At 43.2% G+C, this 19,062-nt stretch overlaps 1 protein-coding gene across 4 annotated transcripts in view; it reads left to right on the top strand.

The window, feature by feature from the left end:
* The window catches only part of wdfy3 (WD repeat and FYVE domain containing 3), a 156,954-nt gene that overhangs the window by 103,585 nt on the left and 34,307 nt on the right, over positions 1-19,062 (top strand). For 2 of the 4 annotated variants that reach the window (XM_061906061.1, XM_061906058.1), the window contains 17 exons: positions 1,189-1,262; positions 1,341-1,502; positions 1,567-1,661; positions 6,770-6,890; positions 6,954-7,171; positions 9,610-9,806; positions 9,877-10,011; positions 10,088-10,267; positions 10,325-10,558; positions 10,623-10,722; positions 12,074-12,234; positions 12,648-12,877; positions 12,935-13,044; positions 14,509-14,691; positions 15,274-15,431; positions 15,506-15,583; positions 15,654-15,881. In XM_061906061.1, coding sequence (XP_061762045.1) covers positions 1,189-1,262; positions 1,341-1,502; positions 1,567-1,661; positions 6,770-6,890; positions 6,954-7,171; positions 9,610-9,806; positions 9,877-10,011; positions 10,088-10,267; positions 10,325-10,558; positions 10,623-10,722; positions 12,074-12,234; positions 12,648-12,877; positions 12,935-13,044; positions 14,509-14,691; positions 15,274-15,431; positions 15,506-15,583; positions 15,654-15,881 — 2,664 coding nt within the window. The remainder of the gene's footprint in view (positions 1-1,188; positions 1,263-1,340; positions 1,503-1,566; positions 1,662-6,769; positions 6,891-6,953; positions 7,172-9,609; positions 9,807-9,876; positions 10,012-10,087; positions 10,268-10,324; positions 10,559-10,622; positions 10,723-12,073; positions 12,235-12,647; positions 12,878-12,934; positions 13,045-14,508; positions 14,692-15,273; positions 15,432-15,505; positions 15,584-15,653; positions 15,882-19,062) is intronic. The other 2 variants (XM_061906059.1, XM_061906060.1) reach the window with 2 other exon arrangements.

Here is a 19,062-nt window from a genome sequence, read left to right as displayed (position 1 = left end):
AGATAACATCCGCAGTAACCTACCACATAGCGAAGGACATACACTATTTAATTTCCTATTTTGCAGCTCATTTTTATTTGACAGTTATTGAAGTATCTTGTGTGACATCATGCACAAAAGTGCACTTTATTTGTTTTAAACTATTGTAGTGGCGTTCTGTACAAAAAGTGCACTTTAATTTAGTGTTGTTTTGATATGTCATCTTCGTGACATAATGCACAAAAGTGCATGTCAACATGTCTGGCCGGTGCCACACCCACAAAATGCCCAAGCAACCATTTGCACATCAACACCGTATAAAACAAATAGTCAACAACAGAAGGAGATAACATCCGCAGGAACCTACCACATAGCGAAGGACATACACTATTTAATTTCCTATTTTGCAGCTCATTTTTATTTGACAGTTATTGAAGTATCTTGTGTGACATCATGCACAAAAGTGCACTTTATTTGTTTTAAACTATTGTAGTGGCGTTCTGTACAAAAAGTGCACTTTAATTTAGTGTTGTTTTGATATGTCATCTTCGTGACATAATGCACAAAAGTGCACTAATAGGTTGTTTAAAAATCTCTCTGACAATCTTGCACTATCTGTTTTGAAAATGACATGAATGTTTGTGCCACTGCTTAATAACTGTTTAATAAATACTTTTGCTAAATTACCTTTAGTTGTGATTTCCCTCTCTGTGTGAAAGTTGATAATGAGCTTGTATTAATGCAGTATGAAGAAGAATGTTTTAATGTAGACACATAAAATCATCATACTGCTGGGATTATATGCATCAAGTGTTCATTCAAGGCTTAGGAAAAATATCCATATATATATGGTGTATCATGACATGGCCTAAAAATATCCACATATTAATAAAACGCCATATCGCCCAGCCCTAGTTAGTAATAATACTTCAAGGTATTAGTAATAATACTTGAAGGTATTAGTAATAATACTTGAATATATTAGTAATAATATTTAAAAGTATGAGTAATAATACCTGAAAGTATTAGTAATAATACTTGAATATATTAGTAATAATATTTAAAAGTATGAGTAATAATACTTGAAGGTATTAACAATAATATTTGAAGGTGTTAGTGATAATATCTGAAGATATTAATAATAATACTTGAAGGTATTAATAGTATGAATGATAGTCAGCCCATGAAGACAGAGACATTTATCCGCAGGTGTGGCTACACGCACCCTACGAGCTGCACCTGTCCCTCTTTGAGCACTTCATCGAACTGCTGACGGAGTCTAGGTGAGTCTCTTCCCCTCCCCCGCCCGGCTGAGCTCACAGGTCATGGAAACACTCATCTCCCTCCCTGCTCTCCCACAGCGAGGCGGCCAAGAACGCCAAACTGCTGCGGGACTTCCAACTGATCCCTCGCCTGCTGCTGACCCTGAGGGACCCCTCTCTGTCTCAGGCCACCCTGGCCTCCATCTGCAACGTGCTGAGTCTGCTGCTGCAGGGCTTTCCCAACCCCTACGACCTGCTCAGGTACCCACACTTGCAGACTAACACACCTGGAACACACCTGTCTCATGTCCTGGTCCTCACGCAGGGTCGCTCAGTTCATCTCCTCCACCCTGCCCACCTTCGCTGTCTTCGAGAAGTTTGTGGTCATGGAGGTCAACGACCAGGAGAAGGTGGACGCAGGTGGGTGGACGCACACACAAACACACACATACTTACACACACTTACACAAGGCGATGTGTAGTAATGTAGGGTCCCCACAAAGTCATATTGGGTTGCAATGTAGGGTCCCCACAAGGTCATATTGTGTTGTTATGTAGGGTCCCCACAAGGTCATATTGTGTAGTAATGTAGGGTCCCCACAAGGACATATTGTGTTGTTATGTAGGGTCCCCACAAGGTCATATTGTGTAGTAATGTAGGGTCCCCACAAGGACATATTGTGTAGTAGTGTAGGGTGCCCACAAGGTCATATTGTGTAGTAATGTGGGGTCTCCACAAGGTCATGTTGTGTAGAAATGTAGGGTCCCCACAAGGTCATATTGTGCTGCAGTAATGTAGGGTCCCCACAATGTCGTATTGTGTAGTAATGTAGTGTCCCCACAAGGCCATATTGTGTAGTAATGTAGGGTCCCCACAAGGTCATATTGTGTAGTAATGTAGGGTCCCCACAAGGTCATATTCTGTAGTAATGTAGGGTCCCCACAAGGTCATATTGTGTAGTAATGTAGGGTCCCCACAATGTCATATTGTGAAGTAATGTAGGGTCCCCACAATGTCATATTGTGTAGTAATGTAGGGTCCCCACAAGGCCATCTTGTTTAGTAATGTAGGGGTCCTCACGAGGTCCTATTGTGTAGTAATGTAGTGTCCCCACAAGGCCATCTTGTTTAGTAATGTAGGGGTCCTCACGAGGTCCTATTGTGTAGTAATGTAGTGTCCCCACAAGGTGATGTTGTGTAGTAATGTAGGTCCCCCACAGGGTCATATTCTGTAGTAATATAGGGTCCCCACAAGGTGATGTTGTGTAGTAATGTTGGGTCACTACAAGGCCATATTCTGTATCAATGTAGGGTCCCCACAAGGTCATATTCTGTAGTAATGTAGGGTCCCCACAAGGTCATGTTGTGTAGAAATGTAGGGTCCCCACAAGGTAATATTGTGCAGTAATGTAGGGTCCCCACAATGCCATATTGTGTAGTAATGTAGTGTCCCCACAAGGCCATATTGTGTAGTAATGTAAGGCCCCCTCAAGGCGATATTGTGTAGTAATGTATGGTCACCACAAGGTCATATTGCGTAGTAATGTAGGGTCCCCACAATGTCATATTGTGTAGTAATGTATGGTCCCCACAAGGTCTTATTGCGTAGTAATGTAGGGTCCCCACAAGGTCATATTGTATAGTAATGTAGGTCCCCCACAGGGTCATATTCTGTAGTAATGTAGGGTCCCCACAAGGTGATGTTGTGTAGTAATGTTGGGTCCCTACAAGGCCATCTTGCGTAGTAATGTAGGGTCCCCACAAGGTCATATTGTGTAGTAATGTAGGGTCCCTACAAGGTGATGTTGTGTAGTAATGTAGGGTCCCCACAAGGTCATATTGTGTAGTAATGTAGGTCCCCCACAGGGTCATATTCTGTAGTAATGTAGGGTCCCCACAAGGTGACGTTGTGTAGTAATGTTGGGTCCCTACAAGGCCATCTTGTGTAGTAATGTAGGGTCCCCACAAGGTCATATTGTGTAGTAATGTAGTGTCCCCACAAGGTGATGTTGTGTAGTAATGTAGGGTCCCCACAAGGTGATGTTGTGTAGTAATGTAGGGTCCCCACAAGGTGATGTTGTGTAGTAATGTAGGGTCCCCACAAGGTCATTATGTGTAGTAATGTAGGGTCCCCACAATGTTATATTGTGTAGTAATGTAGGGTCCCCACAAGGCCATATTCCTTAGTAATGCAGTGTCCCCACAAGGTCATATTGTGTAGTAATGTAAGGCCCCCTCAAGGCCATATTGGTTAGTAATGTATGGTCCCCACAAGGTCATATTGCGTAGTAATGTAGGGTCCCCACAATGTAATATTGTGTAGTAAAGTAGGGTCCCCACAAGGTCATATTGTGTAGTAATGTAGGGTCCCCACAAGGCCATCTTATGTAGTAATATAGGGGTCCCAACAAGGTTATTTTTGTGCAGTAATGTAGGGTCCCCACAAGGTCATATTGTGTAGTAATGTAGGGGTCCCCACAATGTAATATTGTGTAGTAATGTAGGGTCCCTACAAAGTCATATTGTGTAGTAACGTAGGGTCCCCCGAGGTCATATTGTGTAGTAATGTTGGGTCCCCACAATGTCACATTGTGTCGTAATGTAGGGTCCCCACTAGGTAGAAGACAGGACAAGTTAGCATTAAAGGCGGGAAGTATTAAAAGGCATTATTTTTATACGCAAATGTACAATATTAGTTAAAAAGTTTGTATAAAATAAAAAGGTCAAATGCAAATTTAAGTGACGTTTGCATACTTTTAAGATGTGGCCAAGTATCAAAAAGCATGATTATTAGGTTTAACAGCTAGTATAACATGTTAGCATGATAGGAGGAAATATTTGTAGGTGTAAACATACAAAATGAGCTAAAAAGCCAGAAAAAAACCTTAGCCTGCTTGTGAGGATGTTCACATGCTAGCGTACATTAGCTAAGTTCCATGTCTAGTGCAGGGCTGATGATGGATCACAACACACAGGTGTGGCTGTGGCTCCTCCCCTGTGACATTTGAGCGTGGTGACACGTGTCCACCTTTCCTTTCTTTCTTTCTTTCTTTCTTTGTTTTTTTCTTTCTTTCTTTCTTTCTTTCTTTCTTTCTTTCTTTCTTTAGTTTATTGGGAAAATGAACACACTTACAGCATAATACAGCACACAATTTCATATCATTCACTTTACATCATGTCCGAAAAGGAGTGGGAAGAAGCAAAGCTTATTTAATCCCACCCCACTTTAGAGCGTTTACAAATATATACATCATTTACTGACCTTTTGTTTAATAGATTGACATCTCTAAATTAGTATATACAAACCCTGTTTCCATGTGAGTTGGGAAATTGTGTTAGATGTAAATAGAAACGGAATACAATGATTTGCAAATCCTTTTCAACCCATATTCAATTGAATGCACTACAAAGACAAGATATTTGATGTTCAAACTCATAAACTTTGTTTTTTTTTTGCAAATAATAATTAACTTTGAATTTCATGGCTGCAACATGTGCCAAAGTAGTTGGGAAAGGGCATGTTTATGTTTACCACTGTGTTACATCACCTTTTCTTTTAACAGCACTCAATAAACGTTTGGGAACTGAGGAAACTAATTGTTGAAGCTTTGAAAATGGAATTCTTTCCCATTCTTGTTTTATGTAGAGCTTCAGTCGTTCAACAGTCGTTCTGCTGTTGTATTTTACGCTTCATAATGCGCCACACATTTTCGATGGGAGACATGTCTGGACTGCAGGCGGGCCAGGAAAGTAACCGCACTCTTTTACCACGAAGCCACGCTGTTGTAACACAGGGCTTGGCATTGTTTTTCTGAAATAAGCAGGAGCGTCCATGATAACGTTGCTTGGATGACAAAATATGTTGCTCCAAAACCAGTATGGACCATTCAGCATTCATGGTGCTTTCACAGATGTGTAAGTTACCCATGCCTTGGGCACTAATACACCCCCATACCATCACAGATGCTGGCTTTTGAACTTTGCGCCTATAACAGTCCGGATTGTTATTTTCCTCTTTGTTCCTGAGGACACCACGTCCACAGTTTTCAAATATAATTTGAAATGTGGACTCGTCAGACCACAGAACACTTTACCACTTTGCATCGGTCCATCTTAGATGAGCTCGGACCCAGCGAAGCCAGCGGCGTTCCTTGGTGTTGTTAATAAATGGCTTTCGCTTTGCATAGTACAGTTATAACTTGCACTCAGAGATGTAATCGACCAACGGTAGTCACTAACAGTGGTTTCATAAAGTGTTCCTGAGCCCATGTGGTGATATCCATTACACACTGATGTCGGTTTTTGGTGCAGTACCGCCTGAGGGATCAAAGGTCCGTAATATCATCGCTTATGTGCAGTGATTTCTCCAGATTATCTGAACCTTTTGATGATTTTACGGACCGTAGATGGTAAAATACCTAAATTCTTTGCAATAGCTCGTTGAGAAATGTTGTTCTAAAACTATTCGACAATTTGCTTACAAAGTGGTGACCCTCGCCCCATCGGCGCAGTGGGAGAGTGGCCGTGTGCAACCCGAGGGTCCTTGGTTCAAATCCCACCTAGTACCAATCTCGTCACGTCCGTTGTGTCCTGAGCAAGACACTTCACCCTTGCTCCTGATGGGTGCTGGTTGGCGCCTTGCATGGCAGCTCCCTCCATCAGTGTGTGAATGTGTGTGTGAATGGGTAAATGTGGAAGTAGTGTTAAAGCGCTTTGAGTACCTTGAAGGTAGAAAAGCGCTATACAAGTACAACCCATTTAATTACTTAGCATTTCATAGAAGCTGCTTTTATACCCAATCATGGCACCCACCTGTTCCCAATTAGCCTGCACACCTGTGGGATGTTCCAAATAAGTGTTTGATGAGCATTCCTCAACTTTATCTGTATTTATTGCCACCTTTCCCAACTTCTTTGTCACGTGTTGCTGGCATCAAATTCTAAAGTTAATGATTATTTGCACAAAAACATTTTTTTATCAGCTTTAACTTCAAATATGTTGTCTTTGTAGATATTCAACTGAATATGGGTTGAAAATGATTTGCAAATCATTGTATCCCGTTTATATTTACATCTAACACAATTTCCCAACTCATATGGAAACGGGGCTTGTACGACAGTTTTGTAGTTTGTAGTTAATTAATTCAGTCATTATTAACATATTCAGATAAAGAATATCTTATTTTCAATAAGGTTGAAAGTGTTTCTCACAATTATTTTTCTTTGTACTTTGTAAGCACTATTAATTTGAACAATCTCTTAAACTGGATCATATCAGTACACTGTTTAACTTAATTTTTAATCCATTCCATAATTTAATTCCACATTCTGATATGCTAAAGGTTCTAAGTGTGGTACGTGCATACAAATGTATTAAATTAGATTTTCCTTTAAGGTTATATTTCTCCTCTTTATTTGAAAAGAATTGTTGTACATTCTTTGGTTGCAGTTTATAGTTTGCTTTGTACATAATTTTAGCTGTTTGCAATTTTACCACATCATCGAACTTTAATATTTTTGACTCTCCAGGTACCGAGGAGGACTTTGGGGGCCTCCTGTCGGCCAACCTAATTCTGCTGAGGAACCGCCTGCTGGACAACCTGCTGTGCCTGCTATTCACCAGCAAGGAGAAGTGCAGCGTCAACACCCAGTAGGACCACCACCTGGCCCAGCAGGTCCTGTATGACATATAAACACCTGTGTCCCCCTGTAGGGCGTGTGAGGAACTGGTGCGTACGCTGGGCTTTGACTGGCTGCTCATGTTCATGGAGGAACACCTGCACTCCAGCACGGTGGTGGCGGCCTTGTGGATCCTGGTGGTCCTGCTATCCAACCAGTCTATCCTCAACCGCTTCAAGGAGGGCCTGTGCGGCGGGGGTTGGCTGGACCACACCGACTCTGTCCTCACCAACAAGATCGGCACGGTGATGGGTGAGTGCGGCCCCGCCCGCGTCCACAAGACCTTGACCTTGCCCTATGGCCTAGCAGATGCTCACTCTACCAACGTTCTCCGCCGGAGTTGGCCGTCGTTTGCTCAGCAGAAAGCCGCACATTTGGTGCGCCACGCGGCCAAGGGTTGGTTCTCTCCTTTCTTGACCCTGCACCTTCGTAGTCCCCAGTGGTCCCCCGGGTTCAGCTGTCTTCTAGCAGGAAGTAGCGCTAGATAGCATCCCGCTTAGTCTGGTAATACGCTGCATACAGTGCCACTCCAATCCTGCAGGTGGCAGCCATGTATCAAACGCTTTACCGCTCAGTGATGTGCGGTGAGGTTCATGGCTAGTGAGGCACTGACTTCATCACAGTCAAATTTATAAACGTAGGAACCCTAAAGAGTATCTTATTCACCATTTGATCGGCAGCAGTTAACGGGTTATGTTTAAAAGCTTATACCATCATTCTTTACACATACAAACTGTAGCACACAAAAAAGCACATTTATGGTCTTACCTTTACTTATATATGAAGTCCATGCGCCGATCCTTCTGAAAAAAAGCATCGATAACTCATTTATAGAAGTCTTCCTTATCTTTCTTCAGTTTTAAAAGTCTCTCTGTCTTGATGGAGATCACTGTCTGAAGCAAACCTTTTAGCTCTGGCGTTGGTCTTCCTTTAATTACCTCTTGCTTCGATTGAAAGTCCAGTTTACAAAACTGTTTTATTTTAGATTTGTAATCATCCATGTTAAAAGTCCAGGGGAGAGGAAAAAATAAACGATAGCTTCTTACTGTTGCTGCTTGTTGTCACTTCTTCTGCAGCCGAGTAGTCGCAAGAATGATTTCTGGGATCACTAGCGCCCTCTATCACCATGAGGCGGGAGAACAGGTGCCTCACACAGTGCGTCTTCGCAGCCGTTTTATGATTGCCCAGCACAAGAAATACGTTACACACATACAATTGTTGACAAAATACACTGTACATTACATACCTCAGCTAACTAAACTATGTAAATGTATGATATAATTCATATAGCAATACGGTCTCACTGCACAGCAGCCAGCAGTTAGCCGAGGCATTGCGCAATCCACGGTGAGGCTCAACTGGCTGCTGACTCACCGCAAGTCTCTTCTCAGTAGTTGAATGGCAAATGTGAAAAATCTGCGATTTTGAATAAAAATAATCTAAAACTGGTGAAGTTAAATCAAATCAAATCAACTTTATTTATATAGCACATTTAATATTTACCACAGGGGTAGCCAAAGTGCTGTACAATGGGCAGGTTATGAGCAAACACAACACAACACAAACAGAACATGATAAAAAATAAATAAATGAAATAAAATGGAAGTTAAATGGAAAATAACTTTATAAAGTATAATCACTTGATACATATAACAATTTAATTATTTTTTTTTCTTTTTACATTTTTTTTCTTTCCATGATGGCACATGAGGCACTGCCTCCCCTGACTGCACGTCACTGTTACCGCTTTACACTCAACCTTTTTTTGGACCAGTTTACATTGAGTTTCAGTGTAGACTGAGCTATGAATCTACCAGAAGTACTGTCTTCTAGTCGTCCGTAGCGAGGCTACTCACACGGATTCTTCATTCATCGCTCCGAGAATCGTTTGCAAGTTTTACAATATAACTAAAGTAATTCTTATTAACTAAACCGTCTCATGTTTGAGGTTTGTGGGAGTGTTTTCATGCTCATTTGTACGTGTTATCGTAATGTAATCAAGCTAGCGATGTTAGCATTAATGAATATGCTAACATGTCTATAAGTATTAACTTATAATGGAATTCTTTTTGTATTGTTTCTGTTTTACAAATTCCTCAGTAAATTCACCAAAGTGTCACCATGGAGTTATTGAGTCTGTTTAGCTGATTGGAGAGCTAGCTTGTGCAGCTCGTGGTTCCATGCGTAATTGGCTCTTGAACAGGGTTCGTAAGTAAAAACTTGGCTTCATGAAAGCAAGTTCGCACACACAAAACTCACATAAATATGAGTAATTGGTTCCGGCCTGGACAAACTTCCACACAGAAGTCCTGTTGGCACCCAAAAGACTAATCAGAAATCACTAAATGTTTTACTTTAACTGGTTTTGTAAATATAAACTTGTTCTCGTGAAAACAAATTCGCACACACAAAAATCATGACAAACTTCCACACAGAAGTCCTGTTGGCGCCCTCACGACTGATCAGAAATCACAAAAAATGTAACTTTCTTCTGTCGCTTTCTATATGAATGACACAAACAAGATGGTGTTGCCTGTCACTAAAAAGTAGGCAACACTGACTCCTCCTGCCACGTGTTCTTACTCCCTGGCAGAGCAGGTGTGTTAAAATGTATTTATGAGCAGCGTATTCTCACTTTCCTCTGACTGGTTGCCAGCAGCAACGTCCAGCTGACCGTCTGCTCCCTCCAGGCTTCAACGTGGGCCGCAGCGCTGGGGGGCGTTCCACCCTGCGGGAGATCAACCGGGACGCCTGCCACTTCCCGGGGTTCCCGGTGCTGCAGACGCTGCTGCCAAAGCACACCAGCGTGCCGGACCTCTACTTCCTGCTGATGGCGCTCTTCCTGCAGCAGCCAATCAGCCAGCTGCCGGACAGCCTGCAGGTACATGTCAGTACGCCCTCCTCTGTCTCCTCCCACCTCAACTGGGGACACACCAACAATTCTCTTTTCTCCTCAGTTTGACTTGGACTCCATCTGGACCTTCATCTTCGGCCTGCCGGCCTCCAGCGGGACGGTGGTGGGCTCCATCCACAGTGTGTGCACCGAAGCCGCCTTCCTGCTGCTCGCCATGCTGCGCAGCATGCTCAACCTGGTGACCCTCGCCGCCGCCACTGAAGGTTAGCTAGCCGGCGTGAAGGCTAACCAGACTCCTGTGCTGCGTCCTTCAGCCCTGGCAGTCAGAAGAGGAGGGGTCTTGGCTGAGGGAGTACCCGGTGACCCTCATGCAGTTCTTTCGCTATCTCTACCACAATGTGCCCGACCTGGCGCCCCTCTGGCACAGCCCCGACTTCCTGTGCGCCTTGGCCGCCGCCGTCTTCCCCTTCAACATGCGGCCATACTCTGAGATGGTAAGTCTTTATGCATGTGAGCTCCTTTCCCCACCTACAAACCTCTCCGTGTCCCAGGTCAGCGACCTGGACGACGAAGCCAGCTCGCCCATCGAGGAGTTCAAGGCCTTTGCCGGGGACTCTGGGATGAACCGCAGCCAGTCGGAGTACTGCAACGTGGGCGCCAAGACCTCGCTGACTAACCACCCGGCCAAGAAGTACGTCCTGGACTTCATGCGGTCGCTCATCATGGACAACCTGTGCATGACACCCGCCAGCAAGCAGACGCCCGTCATCGACTTTCTGCTGGAGGTACGTCTTGGGACCGCTTCGTCGGTCGTCTCCACGCCAGCCTGACCGCACATTTTCCTGTCAGGCTTCTCCAGAGCGTTCCACCAGAACCCAGCAGAAGGAGTTCCAGTCCAACATCCTGGACGGGGTCATGGAGCACCTTCTGGCCGCTGACGTCTTACTCGGTGAGAACAAAAGGCACTTTTTAATTCATGTGCATGAATTCTGCCTAGCAACAAGTGACATCACAAAGATAAAGAATCTCCATAAACCATATATTTAAGCGCCTGAATTCTGCCTAGCAACAAGTGACATCACGAAGATAAAAAATCTCCAAAATCAGTTGATTCAAGCGCATGAATTCTGCCTAGCAACAAGTGAGATCCCCAAGATAAAGAATCTCCATAATCCATTTATTCAAGCGCATGAATTGTGCCGAGCAACAAGTGACATCACCAGGATAAAGAATCTCCATAATCATCTTCTTCAAGCGCATGAATTCTGCCTAGCAACAAGTGACATCACGAAGATAAAGCTTCTCCATAATCAATTTATTCAACCGCATGAATTCTGCCTGGCAACAAATAACATCACGAAAATAAAGAATGTCCATAATCAATTTATTCAAGAGCATGAATTCTGCCTAGCAAAAAGTGCCATCACAAAGACAAAGCATCTCCATCTCCATAATCTATTTATTCAAGCGCATGAATTCTGCCTCACAAGTGACATTACCAAGATAAAGAATCATCATAATCCATTTATTCAAGCGCATGAATTCTGCTTAACAACAAGTGACATTACGAAAATAAAGAAAATCCAAAATCCATTTATTCAAGCGCATGAATTCTGTCTGGGAACAAGTGACATCACAAAGAAAGAATTTCCATAATCCATTTATTCTGCTTAGCAACAAGTGACTTTCCCTAGATAAAGAATCTCCATAATTAATTTATTGTAGAGCATGAATTCTGCCTACAACAAGTGACATCACATAGATAAAGAATCTCTATAATCCATTTATTCAAGCGCATGAATTCCGCATAGCAACAAGTGATATCATGTCATTTGAAGATGTCCCAAAGAGGATGCAATGCTGCTAATTCTGTAGTGTCACAATAAAGTTACATCCGTTTCGCTCAATAGCAGTCAGGTTCTAAAACTTATTGTTCATTCTCTTTGGTTCGGGCTCAAAAATATAAGGTTCTGGATCATAATTTGTCCCAAACTAATTGTGGTTGGCCCTGGTGACCTTCTGATAGAATTGTAAAGTTGACACATGAGACAGGAAGTAAAACGTGTGACGCCATGTCTTCCCTGCAGGTGATTTTGTAATGAAAATAATGTCTTAAAGGGACGGTAGCAAGTAAATGACATATTATGTAGTGAAATACTGGGATTAATCTGTGTTTAGATGATAAATGTGATCTTTTTTGTGATTAATGGCATGCATGACAGCCCTGGTGATCTTCTGATAGAACTGTAAAGTTGATTAACACAGAAAGTAGAAGGATTGACGCCATGTCCTCCCTTCAGGCGAGGACTCCACACTGCCGCTGGGCAGCGGGGGCAGCTACCAGGTCCTGGTGCACAACGTCTTCTACTTCAGCCAGCGCGTGGTGGACAAGCTGTGGCAGGGGATGTTCAACAAGGACTCTAAGCTGGTGGTGGACTTCATCGTGCAGCTCATTGGACAGGTACACCACACACCTGGGACTGGTGAGTGCCTGGCACACTCACTAGCTGCATTGACCCATGGTGTGTTAGTGTTTCTGAATGGTGGTGTTGCTGGTGGAAGAGTGTCTACATGGACTTTGTGTGGGGTGTAGTTCTACTTCACACACTGGCATTAAGAAGAGTGTCCACATGGACTTTGTGTGGTGTGTAATTCTACTTCACAAAGGCAGTAAGAAGAGTGTTCACATGGACTTTGTGTGATGTGTAGTTCTACTTCAAACAGGCAGTAAGAAGAGTGTCCACATGGACTTTGTGTCGTGTGTAGTTCTACTTCACACACATGCAGTAAGAAGAGTGTCCACATGGACTTTGTGTGGTGTGTAGTTCTACTTGAGAGGAAAAAATTCATTTCGAGTGCATCTTCTCTCCTCAGTCCAAGAGGCGCTCCCAGGGTCTGTCGCTGGACCCCATCTACCACTGCTTGAACCGCACCGTGCTCTACCAGCTATGCCGCCCTCACAAGACCGTGGCCCAGCAGGTGGCGCTGCTAGACGCCTTGCGGGTGCTGACCGTCAACCGCAACCTGGTGCTGGGTCCGGGCAACCACGACCAGGACTTTGTGGCCTGCCTGGCGCACTGCTTCATCTGCCTGCACTCCGGCAGGTAAGTTCCTCCTGGCAACCCCCTCAGACCCCCACTGACTGCCTGGTGTGTCCGCAGCAGCGTGGAGGGCTTCGGCCTGGAGGCAGAAGCCAGGATGACCACCTGGCACATCATGATGTCCCCGGAGAGCGAGCACGACACCACCAACAACCACGACGTCAGCGAGGGTGAGGACCCACAATGCCTGCTGGGGTACCTGCTGGTGGTCTACAATCGTACCCACCAGAAATGGACCAACACACTTTTTTCAGGGTCGATGCCGATTATTAGTTATCAAGAAGGCCGTTTATGGATATAAAGTTATTAAAGATGGATATTAAATGTCAGTCAACATCTGGACAAAGTTGTTGTTGAACATTATTTTGTAGGAAAGGTGGAACATAATGTTTGATGTGTTTAATTTAGCAGCAAACATCTTTATTAGGTGTCTAAGAGGAACATTAACATTAGATTTTTAAATATTGGTCACAACATGACATTTGTTTACACCCCAATAACTCATCTACTCCATTTGTTACACTTTATAACACTTTATGGAGTTGATTGTGTGAATGTCTAAACATTCACACAGTAACATTCTACACCAAATACAAATAATAATAATAATTATTATTATTATTATTGTGTGACTGTCCAAACATTCACACAATTAGATTCTACACAAAAATACAATCTATTATTATTGTTATTATCATCATTATTGTCAATAATATTATTATTATTATTATTGTGTGAATGTCCAAACATTCACACAATAACATTCTACACTAAAATACAAATTATTTATTATTATTGTGCGACTGTCCAAATATTCACACAATTAGATTCTACACCAAAATACAATTTATTATTATTATTATCATCATAATTATCATTATCAATATTATTATTATTATTGTGTGAATGTCCAAGGCAGAAGACAAGCAGGAGTAGCGTGCAGGTAAGATTAAGGTTTTTATTAAATTAAACGCAAGACAAAAATACAAAACTGAGGGCGCTAGCCAGCGTGGAGTTAAAACAAAACCAAAATGTCACCTAGCGTGAAAAAACGAGGAAAGCTAGTCTGTACAAAAATCACTAGAGCGCGGAGAAAAAAACGGGAGAACGTAACTGTTGCCTATTGCAAATATTGACCCAGCAACTAATGCTGAGTGATAGGAAACTGTAAAGGGGAGTGATTGACCAAAACACCTAGTGGGAACACTAATTGCAAAACTAAGACAGGTGAGGTGAATTAGTGCCCATGGAAACCAACAGAAAACAGGGAAAGAGGGTGCACCCAGGAAACGACTAAAACTGAAAAACTAACAAACCCAAATCATGCCATGACCCGGGCGTCGGATCATGACAATTATTATTATTATTGTTATTATTATTATTATTATTATTATTGTGCGATTGTCTAAGCATTCACACAATTAGATTCTACAACAACATACAATATATTATCATTTTTATTATTATTAATATGATCAATATTATTATTATTGTTTTTTGTTATGATTATTGTGTGATTGTCTAAACATTCACACATTAAGATTGTACACCAAAATATAATATATTTATTGTTATTATTATTATTATTATTATTATTATTATTATTTAGCATGCGTTGACTGAGCTGCTTGCAGGGCGGCAGCTGCTGCTGAAGGCGGTGAACCGGGTGTGGACAGAGTTGATGCACAGCAAGCGTCAGATGCTGGAGGACATCTTCAAGGTATCCCTGCCCTGCAATGACAGAGGACACGTGGACATCAGCACCGCCCGGCCCGCCCTGGAGGAGCCTGCCCTCAAGAGCTGGCAGAACCACCTGGGTGAGGAACTTACTCACACCCACACCTTCTACTCCTTTATTCCTCACATTCAACACCATTATTGATCTATTCAACTTCATTTAGTATTGATCTGTTGAACATCCTGTATTATTTATTATTCAACTTCCTGTATTATAGATCTATTCAACCTCCTGTATTATTTATTTTTCACTTTACTGTATTATTAATACCTCCTGTATTAATAATCTGTTCAACTTCCTGTATTATTGATCTATTCAACTTCCTCTGTCATTGATCTGTTCAACTTCCTGTATAATTTATTTATTCAACTTCCTGTTGTCTCTCAATTTCATTGTGTTTGTTGAATGAGATGCTGTTATTTAGTTGTCATCTACTGGGCAGTGTGAGTAATTCAGGTCAATGACCTTTAATTGTGAGTGAACCCTTGCACAGCATTTATTTCTATGACCCAATGCAAAAAGCCTTCCCTATCATGGTACAAAAAAACATATACGCATATATATATATATAAAAATAACATTTGGTCTCAAATCCTATGGTTAAAAAAGCCTGTTGGATAGGTGCAGAGACAGTGTTGATTGTGGTTTGTGTCCTCCTCAGTTCACGAGAAGAAGTGCATCAGTCGCGGCGAGGCGGTGGCGCCGGCCAGCCAGTCTAAGCTGTCCCGCGTGAGCAGCGGCTTCGCCCTGTCCAAGCTGACGGGTGTGCGGCGCCACAAGAAGGAGAACAGCCTGAACAAGAACAGCCTCTCGGCACAGGTGAGCTCCACCTTGGCCATGCCCCCTTGCCCTTCTCCCTAAGCAATGACAATGTTTCCCTGGCGTGCCAACAGGAAGCTTTCCAGTGGATGTTCACGCACATCGCCGTGGTCCGAGACCTGGTGGCTATGCAGTACAAGGAACATCAAGAGGTGCAACGCGCCTTCATGACAATATTTGATGGTGACATTTGTCTAACACGTGGTCGTCTGCGTCTGCCAGCGCCAGCAGAACGCCCTGAAGTACGTGACGGAGGAGTGGGCGGGCATCGAGTACGAGCTGCTGCGGGAGCGCGGCCTGTGGGGACCCCCCATTGGCTCGCACCTGGACAAGTTCATGCTAGAGATGACGGAGGGTCCGTGTCGCATGAGGAAGAAGATGGTGCGCAACGACATGTTCTACATTCACTATCCCTACATGCCGGACACGGAGAACTGCAACCCCACTCAGGTACCTCCTTAGGAACACCTAGAACCACTTAAAGGTGAGGGAGCACCTGCTCAGGTGCCTCGTTAGCATGGTTTATGGCAGCGCTTTGCTGTTAAGGCAGCCGCCTTAACAACAAAGAGCCACCGCCTAAACTAAAGTCTTAACAATCTATTCTGCTTAGTTCTGCATCTGCCAATGTCAGTATGTCTATGCAGCACCCACCATTGTCCCACCCACAGAACCATCTGATTAGTTACACGTAGAGCGGTAACAACCAATCAGCAGTGCGTATTCAGAGCGCATGTAAAAGCCAATCAGCAGTGCGCATTCAGAGCGCATGTAACGTGGAGTGAGCAGAAAGGTGTTTTTAGCAGGTAAGGCAGTGGACTCTCCCCAAATGATTATAAACAACCCCCAGTCAACTACTAGTAACATCACTATGAGCCCGTTGACGTTCTAGAAACAAGTGGCAGCTCAGTTTGCTCGCAGTCCTGGAGGTGAAGGCTAAATAGCTATTAGCGTAACCTTAGCTCACTGTGCCATGTTTGTGTGTGCGTGCGTGCGTGTGCATGTGTGTGTGTTTGTGTGTGTGTGTGTGTGTGTGTTACTTACAGCAAATCCATGTCTGTCTGAGAGAAAGACAAGCTAAATTGACTTACAGTTAAAAACTAAGTTATTTCACTTGACCTTTTTTCTGTGTTAATCAAGCTGTGTTGAAGCAGCAAAAAAGGACATTATGTTAAATGAAAAGTTTCTGTCTCTGATAGTTGATATAATAATGTAACTGCTTCATAAAGCCTACATGAACTCCATGGTGTTCAGGGATGAATAGTCTCTCCAATTGCTATTGTACAATTTTTTCAGCTATAATTACATTAATCATTAGTAAGGTAGCAGCCTAGTTTTCAAAGGCAGGGTCCCGGCTATCACATGTTGATAAAAATATATCCATCCATCTTCTTCCGCTTATCCGAGTTCACGGGGGTAGCAGCCTAAGCAGAGAAGCCAAGACTTTCCTCTCCCCAGCCACTTCGTCCAGCTCTTCCCTGGGGATCCCAAGGCATTCCCAGGCCAGCCGGGAGACATAGTCTTCCCAACGTGTCCTGGGTCTTCCCCGTGGCCTCCTACCGGTCAGACGTGCCCTAAATACCTTCCTAGGGAGGCGTTCGGGTGGCATCCAAAATATAACATTCACATTATAAAAATCAACTACAGGCTTCCCTGTAATGCTGTAATAAATTAAGCATGATGAGTTGAGCATATGTCAGCATGTGGCCCCACTTTTAACTATTTTTTTCAAACGCTTATTGCAAACGCTTACTTACAGTAAGTCATTATTTTGACTTAGTAAATTATTAAGTCATAATAATGATGTACTTAGTATCTCAGTTAACTAGGACTGTTTTCTATATATATATATATATATATATATATATATATATATATATATATATATATATATATATATATATATATATATATATACATATATACTGTATATGTATATCGTACATCACCAGTCAGCAAATGGAGCGGAAAACACAACCAAAAGTTGTAGGCTTCTTCATGCTGCCCCCCCAGGCTGTGGTGGCAGCCCCCCACCCCCTGGAGAGTCACCACCTTAACTAAAATTTTCTGGGGGAAACACTGGTTAGGAACACCTCCAATGACTTAAAGGTGAGGGAGCACCTGCTCAGGTGCCTCGTTAGGAACACCTATAACCACATAAAGGTGATTGAGCACCTGCTCAGGTGCCTCGTTAGGAACACCTATAACCACTTAAAGGTGATAGAGCACCTGCTCAGGTGCCTCATTAGGAACACCTTTAACCACTTAAAGGTGAGGGAGCACCTGCTCAGGTGCCTCGTTAGGAACACCTATAACCACATAAAGGTGATTGAGCACCTGCTCAGGTGCCTCGTTAGGAACACCTATAACCACTTAAAGGTGATAGAGCTCCTGCTCAGGTGCCTCATTAGGAACATCGCTAACAATTGTCTAGGTGAGGGAGCACCTGTTCAGGTACCTCGTTAGGAACACCTCTAACGACTATCAAGGTGAGGGAGCTGCTCAGGTACCTTGACATAGAGTCATTTATTCACTCATTTATAACTGATCATTCATATGTATGTGTGTATATATATATATATATATATATATATATATAGATATATATCTATATATCGATCTATCCATCTATATATATATATATATATATATGTGTACATATATATGTGTGTACATATATATATATATATACACATATATATATACACATACATTTTCTACCGGTTATTCCCTTTTGGGGTCGCGAGGGGTGCTGGATAGATAGATATATATATCCATCCATTTTCTACCGCTTATTCCCTTTCGGGGTCGCGGGGGGCGCTGGCGCCTATCTCAGCTACAATCGGGCGGAAGGCAGGGTACACCCTGGACAAGTCGCCATCTCATCGCAGGGCCAACACAGATACTCCGGCTTCCTCCCACTTCCAAAGACATGCACCTGGGGATAGGTTGATTGGCAACACTAAATTGGCCCTAGTGTGTGAATGGGAGTGTGAATGTTGTCTGTCTATCTGTGTTGGCCCTGCGATGAGTTGGCGACTTGTCCAGGGTGTACCCTGCCTTCCGCCCCATTGTAGCTGAGATAGGCGCCAGCGCCCCCCGCGACCCCGAAAGGGAATAAGCGGTAGAAAATTGATGGATATATATATCTATCTATCCAGCGCCCCCCGCGACTATATATATATATATATATATATATATATATATATATATATATATATATATATATGTGTATATACATACCCCGTTTCCAAATGAGTTGGGAAATTGTGTTATATGTAAATATAAAAGGAATACATCCATCCATTTTCTACCGCTTATTCCCTTCTGGGGTCGCGGGGGGCGCTGGCGCCTATCTCAGCTACAATAGGGCGGAAGGCGGGGTACACCCTGGACAAGTCGCCACCTCATCGCAGGGCCAACACAGCTACTCCGGCTTCCTCCCACTTCCAAAGACATGCACCTGGGGATAGGTTGATTGGCAACACTAAATTGGCCCTAGTGTGTGAATGTGAGTGTGAATGTTGTCTGTCTATCTGTGTTGGCCCTGCGATGAGTTGGCGACTTGTCCAGGGTGTACCCTGCCTTCCGCCCCATTGTAGCTGAGATAGGCGCCAGCGCCCCCCGCGACCCC

The sequence above is a fragment of the Nerophis ophidion genome, linkage group LG07 (assembly GCF_033978795.1).
Source record: "Nerophis ophidion isolate RoL-2023_Sa linkage group LG07, RoL_Noph_v1.0, whole genome shotgun sequence".
NCBI lineage: Eukaryota > Metazoa > Chordata > Actinopteri > Syngnathiformes > Syngnathidae > Nerophis > Nerophis ophidion.
Note: the sequence above shows the minus strand (reverse complement) of the source record. Positions and strands in the feature narration are given on the sequence as shown.